A 19,744-nucleotide genomic window follows, 5' to 3' on the forward strand; every position below is an offset into this window, starting at 1 on the left:
ATGGCACTCAATAACTCAGTGAAAATACTTGAGGTTTCCCTGGTGTCGCCGCCACCAACCTCACCGGACTTGCGCCATCCCAAGCTCTCTTCCTCTCACCTTATTTGACATACTCTGGCTAAGATTCCCCCCAGTCCAGCGAGTTTTCTTCTATGAAATCCCTCCTACAAACGCACACTTCTTGGATTCTGTGGTTACGTGCACAATAATTGATCAACAATAAAGAATCGAAAAAAGAGAGATTAAGAGAGAGAGAGAGTTGACATACAGATTTATGTGGTTCGGCAATTTGCCCACGTCCATAGAGAGGCGGCTGTATTTTTACTCTTAATGATTCAAGGTTACATCATACATATATATAGAAAAAAAAAAAACCTAAACCCTAATTGTACAGACTTATTAAAGAAATTCCCAAAATACCCCGTACCGTACCGCAGGGGCGTTGCCCCCGCACCCCTACAACCTAATCGTTCTCCCGTAAACTTAATTACACCCATGGGCTAGTAGACTCCTACGACGTTTACTCCACTCCCGTCTACTTAGCCTTCCACTAGTATTAATATGAGCAACCAATTCCAACAGATTCCATTCTTCCAAAACTCAACACTTGCTCTCCCTTATCCTCCAACACTATCTCCCTCTTGCCGGTACCCTCACTTGGCCTAAGGATCTCTCACAAACCCATCATCAACTACAAAGAGGGCGATTCAGTTTCCTTCACTCTTGTCGAGTCTAGTGCCGACTTCTACCATCTCTCAGGGAACAATTGCTTTGTTGAAGCAGAGGAATACCATTCCCTCGTACCACACTTGCCAACATCCCATGAGCAAGCCCCGGTGTTGTCGTTGCAAGCAAGTCACAATCTTCAAAAACTGTGGGTTTTGTATCGAAATCACCGCACACCATTCCGTTCTCGATGGCAAAAGTTCAACCATGTTTATGAAATCATGGGCTCACTTGTGCAAACATGGCGGTTTGTCCTTGGCAACAGAGCTAACACCATCCTACGACAGGGCGGTCACCAAGGACTTGGCTGGGTTGGAGGGAATCTTCCTGAACCATTGGATGAACCATGGCGGCCCAAACAACAAGAGCCTAAAGGTATGGGAACTCAAAACTCCCCCAGATATTGTACGAGGCAATTCGAGTTGAGTTGTGCAAAAGTCCAAAAGCTCAAGCAATTGATAACCACCATGCTGGAGGAGAAGAATCAACAAAAACAACCACTACTTCAATTATCAACTTATACAATAACATGTACCTACACGTGGGTTTAACATGAAACATTGACAGAGCGATGAGCAACATTGAATCTTCCCCTGAGGGGTTTAACATGCTCAGACGTATGGGGGTGGTTTCCACCACCCTAGGCTCCTTGTGGCCACCCCCAATTTTTTTTTAAAAAAATATATATAATTTTTTTAATCTTTTTATTTTTTTTTAGGACATATGAGTGGTGCTGACGTACCATTTCATTAAGTTTTGAATGAATTTTTAATAGAGGTATCATTTTGGTCTTTAAGAAAATCACAGATACTTCTTGTGATCCAAATGAAACTTTGAGGGGCAAAAAATAAAGAGCTGAAACCTTAAGGGGGCAATTTAGCATTTAACCCTAAAATAAATAAGAAAAGATGAAAGATGGGAGATGGGGAGAGGAGAGGAATAAAATAAAAAGAAAAAGAAATGACTAAATGAGGGATGGGAACAAATTTTTAGGGACGAAAATTTTTTGGGGGTTGAACACTAATTTTCGGAAGGGCCATTACATGTTTTTTTATTTATTTATTTTTTTCTTAAGGGTTTTTTTTTGGGTTGGGGTTGTCAGGGACCCCATCCCATAACCGTGGTGTTTGGTAAATGGGTTGGCTTAGACACTATAATTGATATAGACGGATGTGAAAAAAAAAAAAATAAGAATGTTTAGTATAAAAAAGTGAAAAAAGTGAAAAAATTTTGATTTGTAGTGATTTTTTTTATTTGAATAATAAAAAATAGTAAATGATGTAATATAAAAATTGAAAAAATTAAAATATTTTGATGTTATTTTTTTTAAAAAAATGGTCCACCCCTACAGTTGGAGCAGTTCCAAGAATGACAGGTGAAGCATGTTCCACACAAAGCCAATGAGGGGGCTGATAGTTTAGCAAAACTTGCATTACATTTACCAAATAAACAATTGTGGGTGGTAGATTTTTCTACCAGTATTCTTCCACATGTACTTGCGGGTGTTGTTAAACATCACGCCCGGCGTGATGCACACTAGGAAAATATAATTATTAAAAAAAAATAAAAAAAGTCTAGCGTGTATGACTTTTTATGTACGGCGGCGATCTTAGTATCATGGCCCTTTATTAGGTAGACGTAAGTTGTTGTATTTTGACTATTCTCAATGATTCATGTAAGAGGTTGGATCACCCCAGCTATCATGTGCCCATCATCCTTCCTTCATGGAAGTTTTGCAGTAAAGATGTGGACAGCACTCTATCCTCCCAATAAATTATCGTCTCTTTCTAAAATTGTCAAACATTTTGCTTTACGACCCACTATTGCATTACAGTACAAGTTCAAAGGGAATAACTGAGCAGTATGGAAGGGACACCCGACACACAGCAAGGACGAATTAACTGTACTACTTTTTTTTTTTTTTTTTTTTTTTTTTTTTTTTTTCTACATGTACTATTTATATGGCTATCATTGACATTTTTCATAAGGGTAAGCAATTTAATTTAAAAATCGCTTACTTACAAGAGTGGAATTATATTTTCAAAATAATTTGATCGACTACTTGCAAGAGCATTTCTTTGAGCGATCAATGGCACCCAATAACTCGGTGAAAGTAGTCGACGTTTTCCGGGTGTCGCCGCCACCAACCTCACCAGACTCGGCCAGCCCGAGCTCTCTTCCTTTCACCTTATTTGACATACTCTGGCTAAGATTCCCCCCTGTCCAGCGAGTTTTCTTCTATGAAATCCCTCCTACAAACGCACCCTTTTTGGATTCCATTCTTCCAAAACTCAAACACTCGCTCTCCCTCACCCTCCAACACTATCTCCCTCTTGCCGGAACCCTCACCTGGCCTAAGGACTCCCACAAACCCATCATCAACTACATAGAGGGCGATTCGGTTTCCTTCACTCTTGCTGAGTCCAGCGCCGACTTCTACCATCTCTCAGGGAACAATTGCTTTGTTGAAGCAGAGGAATACCATCCCCTCGTACCCCACTTGCCAACATCCCATGAGCAAGCCCAGGTGTTGGCGTTGCAAGTCACAATCTTCTCAAACTGCAGGTTTTGTATCGGAATCGCCGCACACCATGCTGTTCTCGACGGAAAAAGTTCAACCACGTTTATGAAATCGTGGGCTCACTTGTGCAAACATGGCGGTTTGTCAATGGTACCGGAGCTAACACCATCCTACGACAGGACGGTCATCAAGGACCCGGCTGGGCTGGAGGGAATCTTCCTGAACCATTGGATGAACCATGGCGGCGGCCCAAACAACAAGAGCCTAAAGGTATGGGAACTCAAAACTCCCCCGGATGTTGTACGAGGCACATTCGAGTTGAGTCGCGCAAAAATCCAAAAGCTCAGGCAATTGATAACCACCATGCTGGAGGAGAAGAATCAACAAAAACAGCCACTTCAATTATCAACATATACAATTACATGTGCCTACACGTGGGTTTGCTTGGCCAAGGCTGAAGGAGTAAGGGACGCCAAATTCATTATTGCCCTTAACGTGGACGCCAGAGGTCGAACGGAGGCTCCTATCCCTGCGACTTATTTTGGAAACTGCACTGGAGCTCGTGCACCGGTTGCGGAAAGAAATGAGCTATTGGGGGAAGATGGGGTAGTTGTTGCCGTAAATGCTATCCGTGAAGCTATAACAAGTTTGGATGATGGGGTCCTGAGTGGGGCTGAAAACTGGCTGCCGATGGTATTCGCTGTAAAGACTGACAGATTGGTTGGGATTGCCGGATCACCTCGGTTTGAGCTTTACAATACTGATTTTGGGTGGGGAAGGCCGAGGAAGGTGGAGATGATTTCCATAGATAGAACAGGAGCGATATGTCTTTCGGATAGTAGAGATGGTGGTGGAGGAATTGAAATAGGATTGGCTTTGAAGAAACAGGAAATGGAAGTTTTTGCTTCATTATTTTCCAGAGGTCTTGAAGCTCTTTAAAGTCGCATTAATCCTTGTAGGGCTATAGAGTCTGGAAGTTTGTTTTTTTAGTTTAATTTGTTGTTTCTGATCTTGTTTGGTATAGTCTGAGCTTGTTGAGTTGAAAACTTGGGTTCCACTGGATATGGAGCTTCGCCCCTTTTGTTTTTGTTTTCTTTTCAATCGGCGCAAAATGGTAGGTCGAGGAATAAAATGGTAATTAATTCGTATTGACCAATTGCCCTTGGTCAAAGTTTGAAAACCTAAATATATTCGTATGGAATATATTTATACCAGAGATTTTGTGAGTAATCGTGTAAGACTTAGATAATCTAGAATTCAAAATACAAGTGGATCGAAGAACTTCTATTAATTCACATATATCTAGAAGCTATCCATAGATACAATCTTATCTAGACTCTCTATTATTACAAGTGGGAGAATTCGTCTCATGTTGAATATCTTCACGTGTAACATGAGGTGAGAGAAAGACTATTTTATCTAAATTTTTGGAGCCTTTTGCCTGAATATATGGCTGAAATGGAGAGAATCTGTTTTGGGGTGGTCTTGGTCAGCCCAGTCACTCTCACTACAGAGTAATTAGCTTGATCAACGGTGTTAGGAAAAACCAATATTGATCAACACAATTACTGATGAAATAATAATGCTTGTTTATAACTCATCCTGAAGCTGAAAGTAATAAACTAAATGAAGAATCAATGCGATTTATTAAAAATCCATTTATTACACATTCCTAATTCCTATCAGGAATAATATATATATATATATATATGTGTGTGTGTGTGTGTGTGTGGCTTTGCAAACTGAAAATCCTGCTGCTGCTGCTCCCACTGCTCAATTGGTTGGAAACGCTTTTGTCGAGCAGTACTACCATATTCTTCACCACTCACCAGAATCGGTCCATAGATTCTATCAAGATTCAAGTGTGCTAAGCCGGCCTGATTGTAATGGTGTGATGACCTCAGTGACCTCCATGCAAGTATGTCATTTGCTTCACTGTCAATTGGGTGTATGTAAAATTGTTAGTGAGATGCCCCTGAAGTACAAGTTGGCATCAATTATTGTATATTGAATAGAAGAGCATTTATTCATAGTTCTTTATGTCACTATCACTACTGTTTCATGTTGGGTGACTAGTTCATCCTATGGTATGGAGAACTGCTTAAGCACTTACAGAAGTTCGATCTGATCATTTTTGCAATATCATACACTTGGACTGCTTTTCACATCAGTCTGTGGCTTTCGTTAGCTAAGAAACTGATTGATTTCACCAAGCACTACAAGGCTAACAGCTCTGTTATTTCTAGGCAACTGGCTTAGGTGAGATTCTAGCTACTCTCTCTCTACTCCCCCCCCCCCCCCCCCCCCCCCCCCCCCCCTCTACTGGATCCTCCTAATTTTAAAGAGAAATATTTTTTAATTGATTGTTAGTAAGCAATTTATGAGGTTTGTTTAACAACTATAAGTCAAACTTCAGCTAGTAAGCGCATTTCTTGTGCAGGGTATCCATGAGAAGATTATGTCCTTGGGGTAACTGTGTTAATAACTAGATGTTTAACGGGCAAGGATAACTTGAGAAGGAAATAGAAAAAATATATTTTTAGATAAAATAGAAAAAGAAACAAAAATTTAGATAATCGGGAATTAGTAGTTAATTATATGAAATCACCCTTACAGGATTGCAGCTACTTAGCACTCAATTCTAGCGAGGGATGAAGCTTTCACTTTCGCAGGCATGTTGGAGCTTTTCCTTTTTCTTTATCATCTCTTCCATGGAATTCCCGACATTAAAAAGGCATGGAAGCTCTATAATTGCAATGGAAAAAAGAGAAAGTTCTCATGTTTCACATAATTGCCATGGCAAAAACCAAGCTCATCTTCTCATATCTATAAATTTAACAAAAACATTGACTGCACTATGACCATGCATATATATATATGAATTTTTTGCTAACTTCAACGTTTTATCTATTTTTATTATATCATTTACTGTGGAAGAATCAACAACTGAGTTGGGTGAATATTCAGGTAGAAATTTGATAAAGATGCATCTTTCTTATCAACCATTCATTCAATTTAGATAATTATAAAGTCGTTTTTAGGTTTGTTGTATTGATTTCTGGTTGTTTTAATGCTCTTGTTAGGGCTGCCCGACCCTTGTTTTTACTTTTCATCTAATTTCCGCATTTCCTCTCCCCACTTTGAATTTTTTAAAAAAATAAAAAAATTATTCGGATGGTTTATAGGCTTATTTGCAACCTAATTCACCCTTTTAAAGATAGATCAGTCAAAATTTCACCAATCTCAAATTGATCATTTTTCATGTTGAAATTCTTCAGGCTCGACCTTTTTTTTTTTTTTTTTTCAAAAAATGATCATTTTTCATGTTGAAATTTGACGTGAAGCTGGCCCAATTCATTTTTGGGGTGGGGGCAAGTAGCCCAGTGTCGGTTCTATGATTTGGGAAAGGTCCCACGTACGGACTGGGCCTAATCCACCAAGATATGTCATGTGACTCATGTCAGTTATATTCTTGCTCTTTACCCACCAAGACTGGGCTGTGAAAGGTTTTAAACTTTTAATTGATGTATTCCAAGGGAAGGTTCCGTACAAAGAATGCACAAGGTGCGGAACTTCCGTATGTATTTAAGGAGGTATATGTTTTCAAGAAGTAGATCAATCCATCGGAATCATGCCTAATAAAGTGAAGGTCACTAGTTCGAATTCCCCTCCTCCCTCTTGTGCAGACATATAAAAAAAAATAAAAAAAAAGGAGATTTAATATTTTTTTCTGATGAATTTCACCGAAATATATTATATTGCTAATGTAGAAGCCGCCCATTATATTAATATAGACCAGCTAGATCCTAATTTCATTGTATTCTCCTTTCTAAAGTTTTGAAATGACCAACTCATAAAATACATATCATATTGCAAACTGCCAAGATAACAAGGATGAGGTGAAAGAGAATCGATTCATTTCTACTTTCTTTTTTTAAAAAAAATTAAAATTATTATTAAATACGTAACCTCGTATGGATTTTACATGTCAACTTTACAAATTTAATAATAATTTTAGAAAGTAAAAAAATAGAGAGACATCGATCATAAAAAAATATGTAGCATGTCTCGAGGTGAAATTGTATTCTTAGTGCTCTTGAATGTATAAGAGGATCATTGTAAAATACTTTGACGTTGAATAATTTCTATTGATGTAATGGAATATATTTATACAGGAGGTTTTGTGAGTAATCACGTAAGACTTAGATAATTTAGAATTCAAATTACAAATCTAGATAAGGTAGAATTCAAAATACAAGTGGATACAATCTCATCGAGACTCTCTATTATCACAAGTGAGAGAGTTCTTCTCTCTCATGTTGAATATCTTCACGTAACAGGAGATGAGGAGAGAGAAGGATGGGGTGATGTGGGTTTATAGTTATCACATTGTTCCCATTTTCAAAGATGAAAGATAAATTTATCTAAATTTTTGGAGCCTTTTGCCTGAATATATGGCTGAAATTAATGGAGAGAATCTGTTTGGGGCCAATTGAAGATTTGGAGTGAAATATTTTTGGATTGGAACCAGGTGTAGATGATAATGATGATTCGTGCATACAATCATTTTGATTCGAGATTCAATGGGATCGATGGTGAGTAAATTAAAGCTTTGCTTTTCGCGGGTCCTACTATATATCCTTTCCAATAGCCTCTTGCAAACTCATTGATCATGGTGAGGTGATCGAAGGTTCAGGTTCATCCTACCTACCTCTGGAGAAATAATAATTTGTAAAGAGAAATACTTTTTCGGTCAGTAGTTTCAGTAAAAGGAGGAGACGTGTAAAATTCATGGTTAAATCTGTGAGAAATATATGAGAATCTCATAAATTTAATAGTATATAAGTACAAAAAGGAAAGGTTGTGGGAAGCTCAAAAAGGAGCACCTTCTTCCGATCCTCTAATGGCACCCAATAATAGGAATCTCTCTCACCCTTTTTTTTTTCAACAGTAAAAGGGTGAGAGAGATTCATGGAAGTCAGAGACTTGGCCGGTGGTCTTGGTCAGCCCATTCACTCTCACTCCAGAGTAAGCTGCTTGATCAACGGTGTTAGGAAAAGCCAATATTGATCAACACAATTACTAATGAAATAATAATGCTTGTTTATAACTCATCCCGAAGCTAAAAGTAATAAACTAAATGCAGAATCAATGCGATTTATTAAAAATCCATTTATTAGACATTCCTAATTCCTATCAAGAATAATATATATATATATATACACACAAACGCACAATTTTAAATGCTAAAGTGCGATTTTAAAGGCTTAAATTGAAATTTTGCCAAACGATTACTTGTGTTTTAAAAAATAAATAATATTTTCAAATTGCACATTTTTAAATAACTATTTTTGAAATCACAAAAAAATCAACATACACGTTGATAGAGAAAACTGGGAAATAAATCATTTCTATTTCAAATTAAATGGAGATAAGCTATTTAAGCAAAAAAAGAAGAGCTTATAAAATCCATATATATCAGATTGCCAGTTGTGACAAGATAATAAGACAGATGTGGAATTGAATTCTTGGTGCCAACACGGCCACGCCACTCCACGTCTGATTTTTTATATATTTTAAAGAGAAATGTTTCATCTTACAAATTAATCATTAAATTTGTAGACTTATATATACCTTATCGTGAACTTCACAAATCTAATGATTAATATATTAAATTTACAGAAAAATATAGTTTAAATATAAAAAATTTATTGACTCATATCATTTCTCTATTTTAGAGTGTAAGTAGATTAATGGTGGGATCGCAGTTCAAGTAAAATTATCATGAGTAAATGTTGTTTTATTTTTTAACGGTTATTGAATGGGTCACTGCAGTTCAAGCAAATTTATCAGAAACATGTAGAAAAAGGTGCAGGATTATTGAATATTGACAAGCTTTTTTATATTTTTAGGGGCATGCAGGATCATTGGAGATTTCAAGTATAAATATTAAAACAATTACAAAAAGTATGGACGGCTCGATCTAATTCGATCATTCAAACCCAATCCCCGTCAGCTGCAACATTATTTTGTGCATTGAAATCTTAAATTCTTAAATTATGTAATTTATATTGTTTTTAAGCACAGAAATAATTAATTGAAAAATGTGTTAATTTATAATTTTAAAAAAATTGTAACAAATCCTGATCTTACCTGATGCTGGTTTTGACTATCCTCGATCGGTGCAACGTGCTTGATGTTTATAAAGAGTTGTTGGGCCATCGTCCTTTAAAGATGTCAGATGTGGGTAGCATTGTCTCCTCGCAAAAATTTAGCGTCTCTTGGCGAACAGCGAGGACGAATTAATTGCAGGAGTAGCCATTAAAGACATTGTTCAGAAGGGTGAGCAATTTAATTTAAAAATCGCTAGCTGGAATTACATTTTCAAAATAATTTGATCAAGAGCATTTCTTTGAGCGAGCGAGCTTCTTCCTGATCTAATGGCACCCAATAACTCGGTGAAAAATTGAAAATACTCGTGGTTTTCAGGGTATCGCCGCCACCAACCTCACCAGACTCGGCTAGCCCAAGCTCTCTTCCTCTCACCTTATTTGACATAATCTGGCTAAGAACCCCCCCAGCCCAGCAAGTTTTCTTCCATGAAATCTCTCCAACCAACGCACCCTTTTTGGATTCCATTCTTCCAAAACTCAAACACTCGCTCTCCCTCACCCTCCAACACTATCTCCCTCTTGCAGGAACCCTCACCTGGCCTAAGGCCTCCCACAAACCCGTCATCAACTACATAGAGGGCGATTCAGTTTCCTTCACTCTTGCTGAGTCCAGTGCCGAGTACTTGTACCAATATCTCTCAGCTGGGAACAATAATTGCTTGTTGAGGCATAGGAATAGATTTGGCTTACATGCTGTTATAAAGATAACACTTAATAACAGCATGTACGTATGCTGTAGTTTAATAAACGGTTAAGATTGAATTTTTTAAAATATTTCTTTATTTTCTCTTCCTTATTAAATGCTTCTAAAAATGAGTCAACTTTAAGATTCAATCTTAACCGTTGATTAAACTACAGTATACATGCTGTTATTAAAATAATAACATGTAAACCAAATCCAATCTAGCAAATGTGGCCCAACAATTTATGATGGATAACTCCGGGTTGTCACTGGTGATTTTTTTCAAAAAAGATGTGGTCCGGCCCAATAAATGAGCGTCTTTTTCTAAAACTGACGGACAGCAAAGGATGAATTAAATGCAGTACTAGCCGGCCCATCATAGACGGAAAAAATCTTCTCCATTTCAAAATCTCTCTATTTTCTCTATTTAGTGCATTTTAAAGGGTAGTGTTCATAAGGCTAAGCAATTTAATTTACAAGAGTGGAATTTGATCGACTACTTGCAAGAGCATTTCTTAATTTGCTTCTTCCTGATCTAATGGCACCCAATAACTCTGTGAAAATACTCGAGATTTTCCGGGTGTCGCCGCAACCAACATCACCAGACTCGGCTAGCCCAAGCTCTCTTCCTCTCACCTTATTTGACATATTCTGGCTAAGATGCCCCCCAGTCCAGCGAGTTTTCTTCTATGAAATCCCTCCTACAAACGCACCCTTTTTGGATTCCATTCTTCCAAATCTCAAACACTCGCTCTCCCACACCCTCCAACACTATCTCCCTCTTGCCGGAACCCTCACCTGGCCTAAGGACTCCCACAAACCCATCATCAACTACATAGAGGGCGATTCGGTTTCCTTCACTCTTGCTGAGTCCAGCGCCGACTTCTACCATCTCTCAGGGAACAATTGCTTTGTTGAAGCAGAGGAATACCATCCCCTCGTACCCCACTTGCCAACATCCCATGAGCAAGCCCAGGTGTTGGCGTTGCAAGTCACAATCTTCTCAAACTGCGGGTTTTGTATCGGAATCGCCGCACACCATGCTGTTCTCGACGGCAAAAGTTCAACCATGTTTATGAAATCATGGGCTCACTTGTGCAAACATGGCGGTTTGTCAATGGTACCGGAGCTAACACCATCCTACGACAGGACGGTCATCAAGGACCCGGCTGGGCTGGAGGGAATCTTCCTGAACCAGTGGATGAACCATGGCGGCCCAAACAACAAGAGCCTAAAGGAATGGGAACTCAAAACTCCCCCGGATGTTGTACGAGGCACATTCGAGTTGAGTCGCGCAAAAATCCAAAAGCTCAGGCAATTGATAACCACCATGCTGGAGGAGAAGAATCAACAAAAACAGCCACTTCAATTATCAACATATACAATAACATGTGCCTACACGTGGGTTTGCTTGGCCAAGGCTGAAGGAGTAAGGGACGCCAAATTCATTATTGGCATTAACGTGGACGCCAGACGTCGAATGGAGGCTCCTATCCCTGCGACTTATTTTGGAAACTGCATTGGAGGTCGTACACCGGTTGCGGAAAGAAATGATCTATTGGGGGAAGATGGGGTAGTTGTTGCCGTAAATGCTATCTGCGATGCTATAACAAGTTTGGATGATGGGGTCCTGAGTGGGGCTGAAAACTGGCTGCCGATGGTATTCGCTATAAAGACTGAGAGATTTGTTGGAATTGCCGGATCACCTCGGTTTGAGCTTTACAATACTGATTTTGGGTGGGGAAGGCCGAGGAAGGTGGGGATGATTTCCATAGATAGAACAGGAGCGATATGTCTTTCGGATAGTAGAGATGGTGGTGGAGGAATTGAAATAGAATTGGCTTTGAAGAAACAGGAAATGGGAGTTTTTGCTTCATTATTTTCCAGAGGTCTTGAAGCTCTGTAAAGTGTTATGAGAGGTGCCGTGGAGGACTATGCAGAGGTTTACTATTAGTTTGAGTCTTTTAGGATATATTGCATTAGATAATAGTGCATACTTATCAAGTTATCTTGTTATCAAGTCTTAGGAGTTATCTCTAGTAGTTTAAATTACAAATAATCCTTACGAGATTGAATTCAACGTGAATGAGTAAGTGTCAATTGTAGGAGTTGAATTTCAAGTTTTAGAACTCAACTCCAAGAAGTTTTAGTCCCCTCTATTTAAGGAGGTGATCGTTTAATAAGAATGCATGCAAATTATATTCTCAAACTCATGGTTTGGAAGAGACCTATAGGAACCTCTAAATCTCTTATACTAATTTCCCCTAATTTCCTCAACTTAGCACCATAGGTAAGAATAAGAAGCAAGATCCTGCTTCTTATCCTATAAAAACTCAAGTTACTCAGTCTGTTACGCAATCGCTTAACATAAACCTGACATGGGGCCAATTAGTTGGGTTTTTTTTTTTTTTTTTCTTCTTTTTCTTTTTTGCGTGTAATTTGTTGTTTCTGATCTTGTTTGGTAGAGTCTGAGCTTGTTAAGTTGAAAACTTGGGTTCCACTGGATATGGAGCTTCGCCCCTTTTGTTTTTGTTTTTGTTTTCTTTTAAATTAGTGTAGAATGGTGTGTCGAATTTCACATCAACGGTTATTTTCAAATTTGACTCGAAATAAAATGGTCATTAATTCATATGGGTCAATTGTCGTCGGTCAAAGTTTGAAAACGTAACTACAAATGAAGTAAAGAGTTTGAGGAATAAAGTGTAATTTTTTATTTTTTATTTTAATTTAACTACCACTTTACATAAATGCTATGATCCACTAGAGATTTTAAACATTCTCTTAACAAATAATTTTGGAGTTAAAATTAAGGGTTAAATGCAATTTTAGTATTTGTGGCTCCGTCTTGGTCTTAAAAGAGTAATGATGAGTTCTCTTAGAGTCATCTCAAATGTGATGTAGCATTTAAAATTACCATTGAATTTGAGATGATCATTATTGAATTTTGATCCGTTGGTAATTTTAAATACCACATCACATTTGGGATGATTCTAGTCCTTATTATATTATTACTCGTTTTAAAAAGTGTCACAAATGATACCTAACATTAGGTGAAATATCAATTTGGTACTTTCGTCCAATTTTTTAACGGGTGTTTTTGGCCAACTACCCCCAATTTTGGCCAGATTTGTTTTCTTTTTTTTTTTTTTTAATTTTTTAATTTACTTTTTTTATTGTTTTAGTATAAGATCAGGTAATGTTTTATTATTTTCACATATGAGGTGGCAAAAATATCATAGGTCACGCCTGTGATATATTAAGGTGGCGGGTGTCACGTCTTGAAAGAATAGTAGCGTGGACATGTATCAAAATAGACAAAACATGGACAGAAGTATCAAGTTTATATTTTGCCTAACGGCAGGTACTATTTATGGTTTTTGATGATCAAGAAACTTGGCTGTGCCCTTTTTATAATAGGTTTGTGGAATCACTCTCTCATATTTGCTTGGATTGTCATTTGGTTAGAATTCTTTGGAGAAGCTCCCCCTGGCCTCTCTTACTGTTGGTTTTCTCTTCCAGGCCTATTTCGGATTGGGTGATAGCTCTCCTTTCTCCAGTGGCTGTTCTTGGTATTCCTAAGGATGATGTGCACAAATTCTAGCTTTTTGCTTCTCTTACTATGGATTTTATTTGGAGATCTAAGAATTTGTTGATTCATGAAGGTAAGTAGCCTTCTTTGAGTAGAGCGATTCTTCAAATCTCCAATACCTTCAATCATCATAATAATGCTTGGAGAGATCTTGCTCTTCCTTCTGTTTGGACGCCTTTGGTAGCTAGTTGGATAAAAGGAAATTTTGATGTTGCGGTGAGAGGCTCATTTGCAGTTGTTGCAGTGGTGATCAATGATGAAAATGGTTCCATTTTTGCACCTACTACGCAGAAACTTGTTTGCATTGATGTTTTACAAGGTGAAGCTCATGCAGCCCTTTAGGTGGTTCGTTTGGCCGCTTCTATGGGTTTGGGTCCTATCTCGGTTGAAGGGGATGCTCTCATTGTTATTTTAGCTATTACTAGCCCTGCTCTTTTTTCTTCTTGGTTTTTTGTTAACTGTATTTATGATATTAGTTTAACTATTTCTTCCTTTTCTAAGTTGAAATGCTTTGAAAGTGTCTTGATGTGTCAATTTTATGGCACATGCTTTAGCTCAATGGGCCGCTTCTAATCGTGTTTTTGAAAGCATTTCCACAAAATCTTCCATTCTCTCTTCCATTTGGACCAAAAATGGAAAAAAGTAGAATGTAGCCCAGCACATCAACCATGGTTGAATCTTAGTAATACAATTTGGAAAGATGTTGGTTTCATGGGTGCTTTTATAAGGAGAAACAATGATTTCTTTTTCTTTTTCAAATAAAATTTTACCCACTTGAGGGAAGTACAAAAAATGTAAAAGGTGCGGAATTTCTATATGTATTTAAGGAATAAAACAATTTGAAAAAAAAAAAAAGAAAAGAAAAGAAAAGGTGATTTAAACAGAGCTTATAAAATTGAAAAATCCATACCAGATTGCAAGTTGTGACAAGGGACCTTGATACAAAGCACACGGCGTGCCACGCACACCGCGTGCTCTTTTGTTTCACCCTGTGACAAGATAACAAGGCTGACGTGGAATTGTATTCTTGCTATCTTGGTGCTAGCGCGGCCACGCCCCTCCGCATTTGGGACGGCAATTCAAGTAAAATGAATCATCATAAACATGGGAAAAGTTGTTTTATTTTTGAAGAAATTTTACTTTACACTCTTGAATTATAACGCGATTTGACATATCTCGAATTTTGAAAATTTTCAATTTGGACCCTGAAACTTTCAATTGCAATCAATTTTTGCCGTTAAAACTTTAAAAAAAACAAAATTATACATCAATTTTTTTTTATTAAAAAAAAAAAGAAAAAAATGGAAAAAAGAATTTTGAAAAAAAAAAAAAAAGGGGTCACAAGGTTGCCCAACCGTGGGTCACCTTGTGATTTTTTTTTTAATAATATTTTTTTTAAAAAAAAAAATATGAAATTAAGGGTATATTTGAAATTTTATAAAAAAGTCATGGATATAAATATCATTGTATCACTTTGAACGTTTAAATTTTGACGGAAAAGTTTAAATTAATTGTAATTGAAAGTTCAGGATTTCAAATTGAAAGGTTTCAAAGTTCAAAAAGTACGTAAAATCGCGTAGTAGTTCAAAAATTTAAAGTAAAATTTCCTTTTATTTTTTATTTTTTTAACAATTATTGAATGAGGTACAAGATCATTGAAGATTTAAAAGTGTAAATATTAAAATAAACAAAAACTAAAAGTATGGACGGCTGGATCTTGGATCATTCAAACCCAATCCGTTAGCTGTAACATTATTTAGTGCATTGAATATTTTGTCAGATCATCAAGAATTATGATTTTTTTAATATTCAATTAATTATATTAAAAATGTATTTTTATCCTCTAATATAATTAACTAATATTCAGTTCTAATGAATTATGTAGGATTCTGTTTCACGGATTGAGATGTGGATTGGGACACTATTTTTAAAATAATAAAATTTTAAATTCTTAAATTATGTAATTTATATGCTTTTAAGGAGAAACAATTGAAAAATGTTATATATTAAAAATAAGGTGTAGTAATTTATAATTTTAAAAAATTTGTATAAAATCCTGATCTTTCCCGACGACAATTTGGAAGTAAAAGTGTTAACTATCCTCAGTAGTTGGGCCACCCTATTGGGTATCATGTAAGTCATCGTCCTTTCTTTTTGTATTTGAAGATTTGGTCTCATAAATCCAGCAAATGTGGCCGAACAATTTTTGATGGATAAGATTTAGTTGGAGGAAAACTGCGGATTATATCGATGATTTAATTTTGAAAGAGAAATCTGCTATTTTTAATTTCATTGATAGATATATGAGAATGAATATTTTTTTCAGAAAAGATGTGGTCCCAATAAATGAGCGTCTATTTCTAAAACCGACGGACGGCAAAGGACGAATTAAATGCAGTACTAGCCGGCCCATCATAGACATTGTTCAGAAGGGTAAGTAATTTAATTTACAAGAGTGGAATTTGATCGACTACTTGCAAGAGCATTTCTTAATTTGCTTCTTCCTGATCTAATGGCACCTAATAACGGGGTGAAAATAGTCGAGGTTTTCCGGGTGTCGCCGCAACCAGCATCACCAGACTCGGCCAGCCCAAGCTCTCTTCCTCTCACCTTATTTGACTTACTCTGGCTAAGATTCCCCCCAGTCCAGCGAGTTTTCTTCTATGAAATCCCTCCTACAAACGCATCCTTCTTGGATTCCATTCTTCCAAAACTCAAACACTCGCTCTCCCTCACCCTCCAACACTATCTCCCTCTTGCCGGTACCCTCACTTGGCCTAAGGGCTCCCACAAACCCATCATCAACTACATAGAGGGCGATTCAGTTTCCTTCACTCTTGCTGAGTCAAGTGCCGACTTCTACCATCTCTCAGGGAACAATTGCTTTGTTGAAGCAGAGGAATACCATTCCCTCGTACCCCACTTGCCAACATCCCATGAACAAGCCACGGTGTTGTCGTTGCAAGTCACAATCTTCTCAAACTGCGGGTTTTGTATCGGAATCACCGCACACCATGCCGTTCTCGACGGCAAAAGTTCAACCATGTTTATGAAATCATGGGCTCACTTGTGCAAACATGGAGGCGACGACGGTTTATCCATGGTACCGGAGCTAACACCATCCTACGACAGGACGGTCATCAAGGACCCGGCTGGGCTGGAGGGAATCTTCATGAACCAGTGGATGAGCCATGGCGGCCCAAACAACAGGAGCCTAATGGTTTGGGAACTCAGAACTCCCCCAGATGTTGTACGAGGCACATTCGAGTTGAGTCGCGCAAAAATCCAAAAGCTCAGGCAATTGATAACCACCATGCTGGAGGAGAAGAATCAACAAAAACAGCTACTTCAATTATCAACATATACAGTAACATGTGCCTACACGTGGGCAGTGACGGATCCAGGATTTTCACTCATGGGGCATTTTTTTATGAATACAAAAATAAAATTAATTAAAAATATTAAAATAATAGTTAAATATAAAAAAATGACAAGCTCTTATTTGTAGATATGCTATTCGGATTTGGTCTCTGTCACTAGGATTATAATTGCACTTTTTTTTTTTTTTTTTTCTTTCTTTTTTTTTAAAAAATTTCTGGGCATATTTGCTAAATCTACTTCAACACTCATTTAAAATTTAATTTGAACTCAATAGAATCGTTGTTTTTATCTATAATATCAAATAACTACAATTATATATTTATATAATTAAAATATGAAACAAAAAGCCAAAAACTATATAAATTCATAAATAATTAAATATAAAAACAATTATCAAGAAGAAGCTGAATTAATAGCAATATAAAAATTAAAACAATCAATTGAAAAGAACAATTTAAATCTAAATCTAAAAATTTGATTCCATTTTACATGATTACATGCTTCAATTTTTTGTTGAAGTTATTATCAAGAATAGGCTGAATTACTAGCAATATAAATATTAAAATAATTCATTGTAAAGAATAATTTAAATCTAAATCTAAAAATTTAATTACATATTTACGCACCTCAATTTGGTGAAAGTATATAAGAATATATTTCATACATACAATTAAAATATATAACAAAAATTATATATATTTATAAAAAAATTAATTTAAAATAGAAATTTAAATATAAAAACTTAATCAATGTAAAAGTTGTCATAAAAATGTAAATTTACAAAATCAAAAGTTACTACTTCATCTCCATTTCTCTCCCCTTATAAGTCGTGCTTATTGGTTGAGAACTATACTTTAGGCTTTTTTCTTTTTTTTTTTCTTTTTTTAAGTTGTTTGTTTGCTTTATTTATTTATTTTTAGAGAAAAGGCTTTTGTTTTTAATCATTTTTTTCCTAATTAAACCAGCCGAGCCACTGGCCCATAATCCCATTGACGTTTTTTTTTCTTCTTTCCAAAGCCCACTTACTTGTAAACAAGAAAGAAGCTAAATTTTTTAACTGGTCCACAAAGAGTCAAAATAGCAAGGACATGATTGTCAATTTGCCTACAAACAGACCAAAGCTCACTTATTAAAACGGTGTGTTTAATTAAAGGGCATGGTTGTCAATTTGCGATCATCTTCTTCCTCTATCTTCTTCCTCATTTCATCCTGTAACTGAAAGTCTGAAAACTACAAGTGCAGCAGAAAAATTTCAACGTCCCAACACTGCATCAATCGTTTGCCCCGGATAACTGAGGCATAATCATGGCCGAAGGGGCTAAGATGGGGCATCATCATGGCTAAGGGGTATAAGAAATTTTTTTACCAAGGGGTAAGAAGAACTTTTATGCCCCCTCTCGACCCCCCTGGATCCGCCCCTGCACGTGGGTTTGCTTGGCCAAGGCTGAAGGAGTAAGGGACGCCAAATTCATTATTGGCATTAACGTGGACGCCAGACGTCGAATGGAGGCTCCTATCCCTGCGACTTATTTTGGAAACTGCACTGGACTTCGTACACCGGTTGCGGAAAGAAATGAGCTATTGGGGGAAGATGGGGTAGTTGTTGCTGTAAATGCTATCTGCGAAGCTATAACAAGTTTGGATGATGGGGTCCTGAGTGGGGCTGAAAACTGGCTGCCGATGGCATTCGCTACAAAGACTGAGAGATTGGTTGGAATTGCCGGATCACCTCGGTTTGAGCTTTACAATGCTGATTTTGGGTGGGGAAGGCCGAGGAAGGTGGAGATGATTTCCATAGATAGAACAGGAGCGATATGTCTTTCGGATAGTAGAGATGGTGGTGGAGGAATTGAAATAGGATTGGTTTTGAAGAAACAGGAAATGGAAGTTTTTGCTTCATTATTTTCCAGAGGTCTTGAAGCTCTTTAAAGTCGCATTAATCCTTGCAGGGCTATAAAGTCTGGAAGTTTGTTTTTTAGTGTAATTTGTTGTTTCTGATCTTGTTTGGTATAGTCTGAGCTTGTTGATCGAGTTGAAAATTTGGGTTCCACTGGATATGGAGCGTCGCCCCTTTTGTTTTTGTTTTCTTTTGAGCAATCAGTGTAAAATGGTGGGTCGAGGAATAAAATGGTAATTAATTCGTATGGACCAATTGCCCTTGGTCAAAGTTTGAAAACGTAACCACAAATGGTATGATTCACTAGAGATTTTAAACATTCTTGTAACACAGAATTTAGGAGTTAAAATTATGGGTTAGATGCGGTTTTAGTATTTCTGGTTTCATATTGGTTTTAAAAGGTGTCACAAATGATACTTAGTGTTAGGTGAAATATCAAATTTTTTTTTTTTAATTTGTTATATTATTTACTATGGAATCAACAATTGAGTTGGATGAATATTCAGAGAGAAATTTTACCACTTTAAAGATAGATCAGTCAAAATTTCACCAATCATATCATTTTTCTTGAAATTTTATGTGAAGCTTTTATATTAAAATAAAAAATAATAATAATAAAATAAAAAATAAAAAATAAAAACTAATTTGCATTTTTCCAGCTTCAATCCACCAAGCGGCCCAACCCATTTTTAGGGCGAGTAAGATTTCTCATAGACCACTAGTTTTATTGGGCCCAGTGTTGATTCTACGATTTGTGAAAGGTCCCACGGAGTAG

The 19,744-nt window shown here is 36.9% G+C and overlaps 2 protein-coding genes and 2 pseudogenes across 2 annotated transcripts; all 4 read left to right on the forward strand.

Moving 5' to 3' along the window:
* On the forward strand, positions 1-1,277 carry LOC132182147 (malonyl-CoA:anthocyanidin 5-O-glucoside-6''-O-malonyltransferase pseudogene; annotated as a pseudogene).
* Positions 1,278-2,729: 1,452 nt separating this feature from the next.
* On the forward strand, positions 2,730-4,389 carry LOC132182637 (phenolic glucoside malonyltransferase 1-like). The gene has a single exon (XM_059595939.2). The coding sequence runs from the start codon at positions 2,816-2,818 to the stop codon at positions 4,184-4,186; it is 1,371 nt and encodes a 456-aa protein (XP_059451922.2). The 5' UTR covers positions 2,730-2,815; the 3' UTR covers positions 4,187-4,389.
* Positions 4,390-10,640: 6,251 nt separating this feature from the next.
* LOC132182656 (phenolic glucoside malonyltransferase 1 pseudogene) lies at positions 10,641-12,250 on the forward strand (annotated as a pseudogene).
* A 3,798-nt stretch (positions 12,251-16,048) lies between these two features.
* On the forward strand, positions 16,049-19,189 carry LOC148585996 (malonyl-CoA:anthocyanidin 5-O-glucoside-6''-O-malonyltransferase-like). Its single transcript, XM_088516929.1, has 2 exons — positions 16,049-17,072; positions 18,494-19,189. The coding sequence occupies exons 1-2, from the start codon at positions 16,204-16,206 to the stop codon at positions 18,999-19,001; spliced, it is 1,377 nt and encodes a 458-aa protein (XP_088373055.1). The 5' UTR covers positions 16,049-16,203; the 3' UTR covers positions 19,002-19,189.
* The last annotated feature ends 555 nt before the right edge of the window (positions 19,190-19,744 follow it).

Source organism: Corylus avellana, chromosome 5 (assembly GCF_965113065.1).
Source record: "Corylus avellana chromosome 5, dhCorAvel1.hap1.2, whole genome shotgun sequence".
Classification (NCBI taxonomy): domain Eukaryota; kingdom Viridiplantae; phylum Streptophyta; class Magnoliopsida; order Fagales; family Betulaceae; genus Corylus; species Corylus avellana.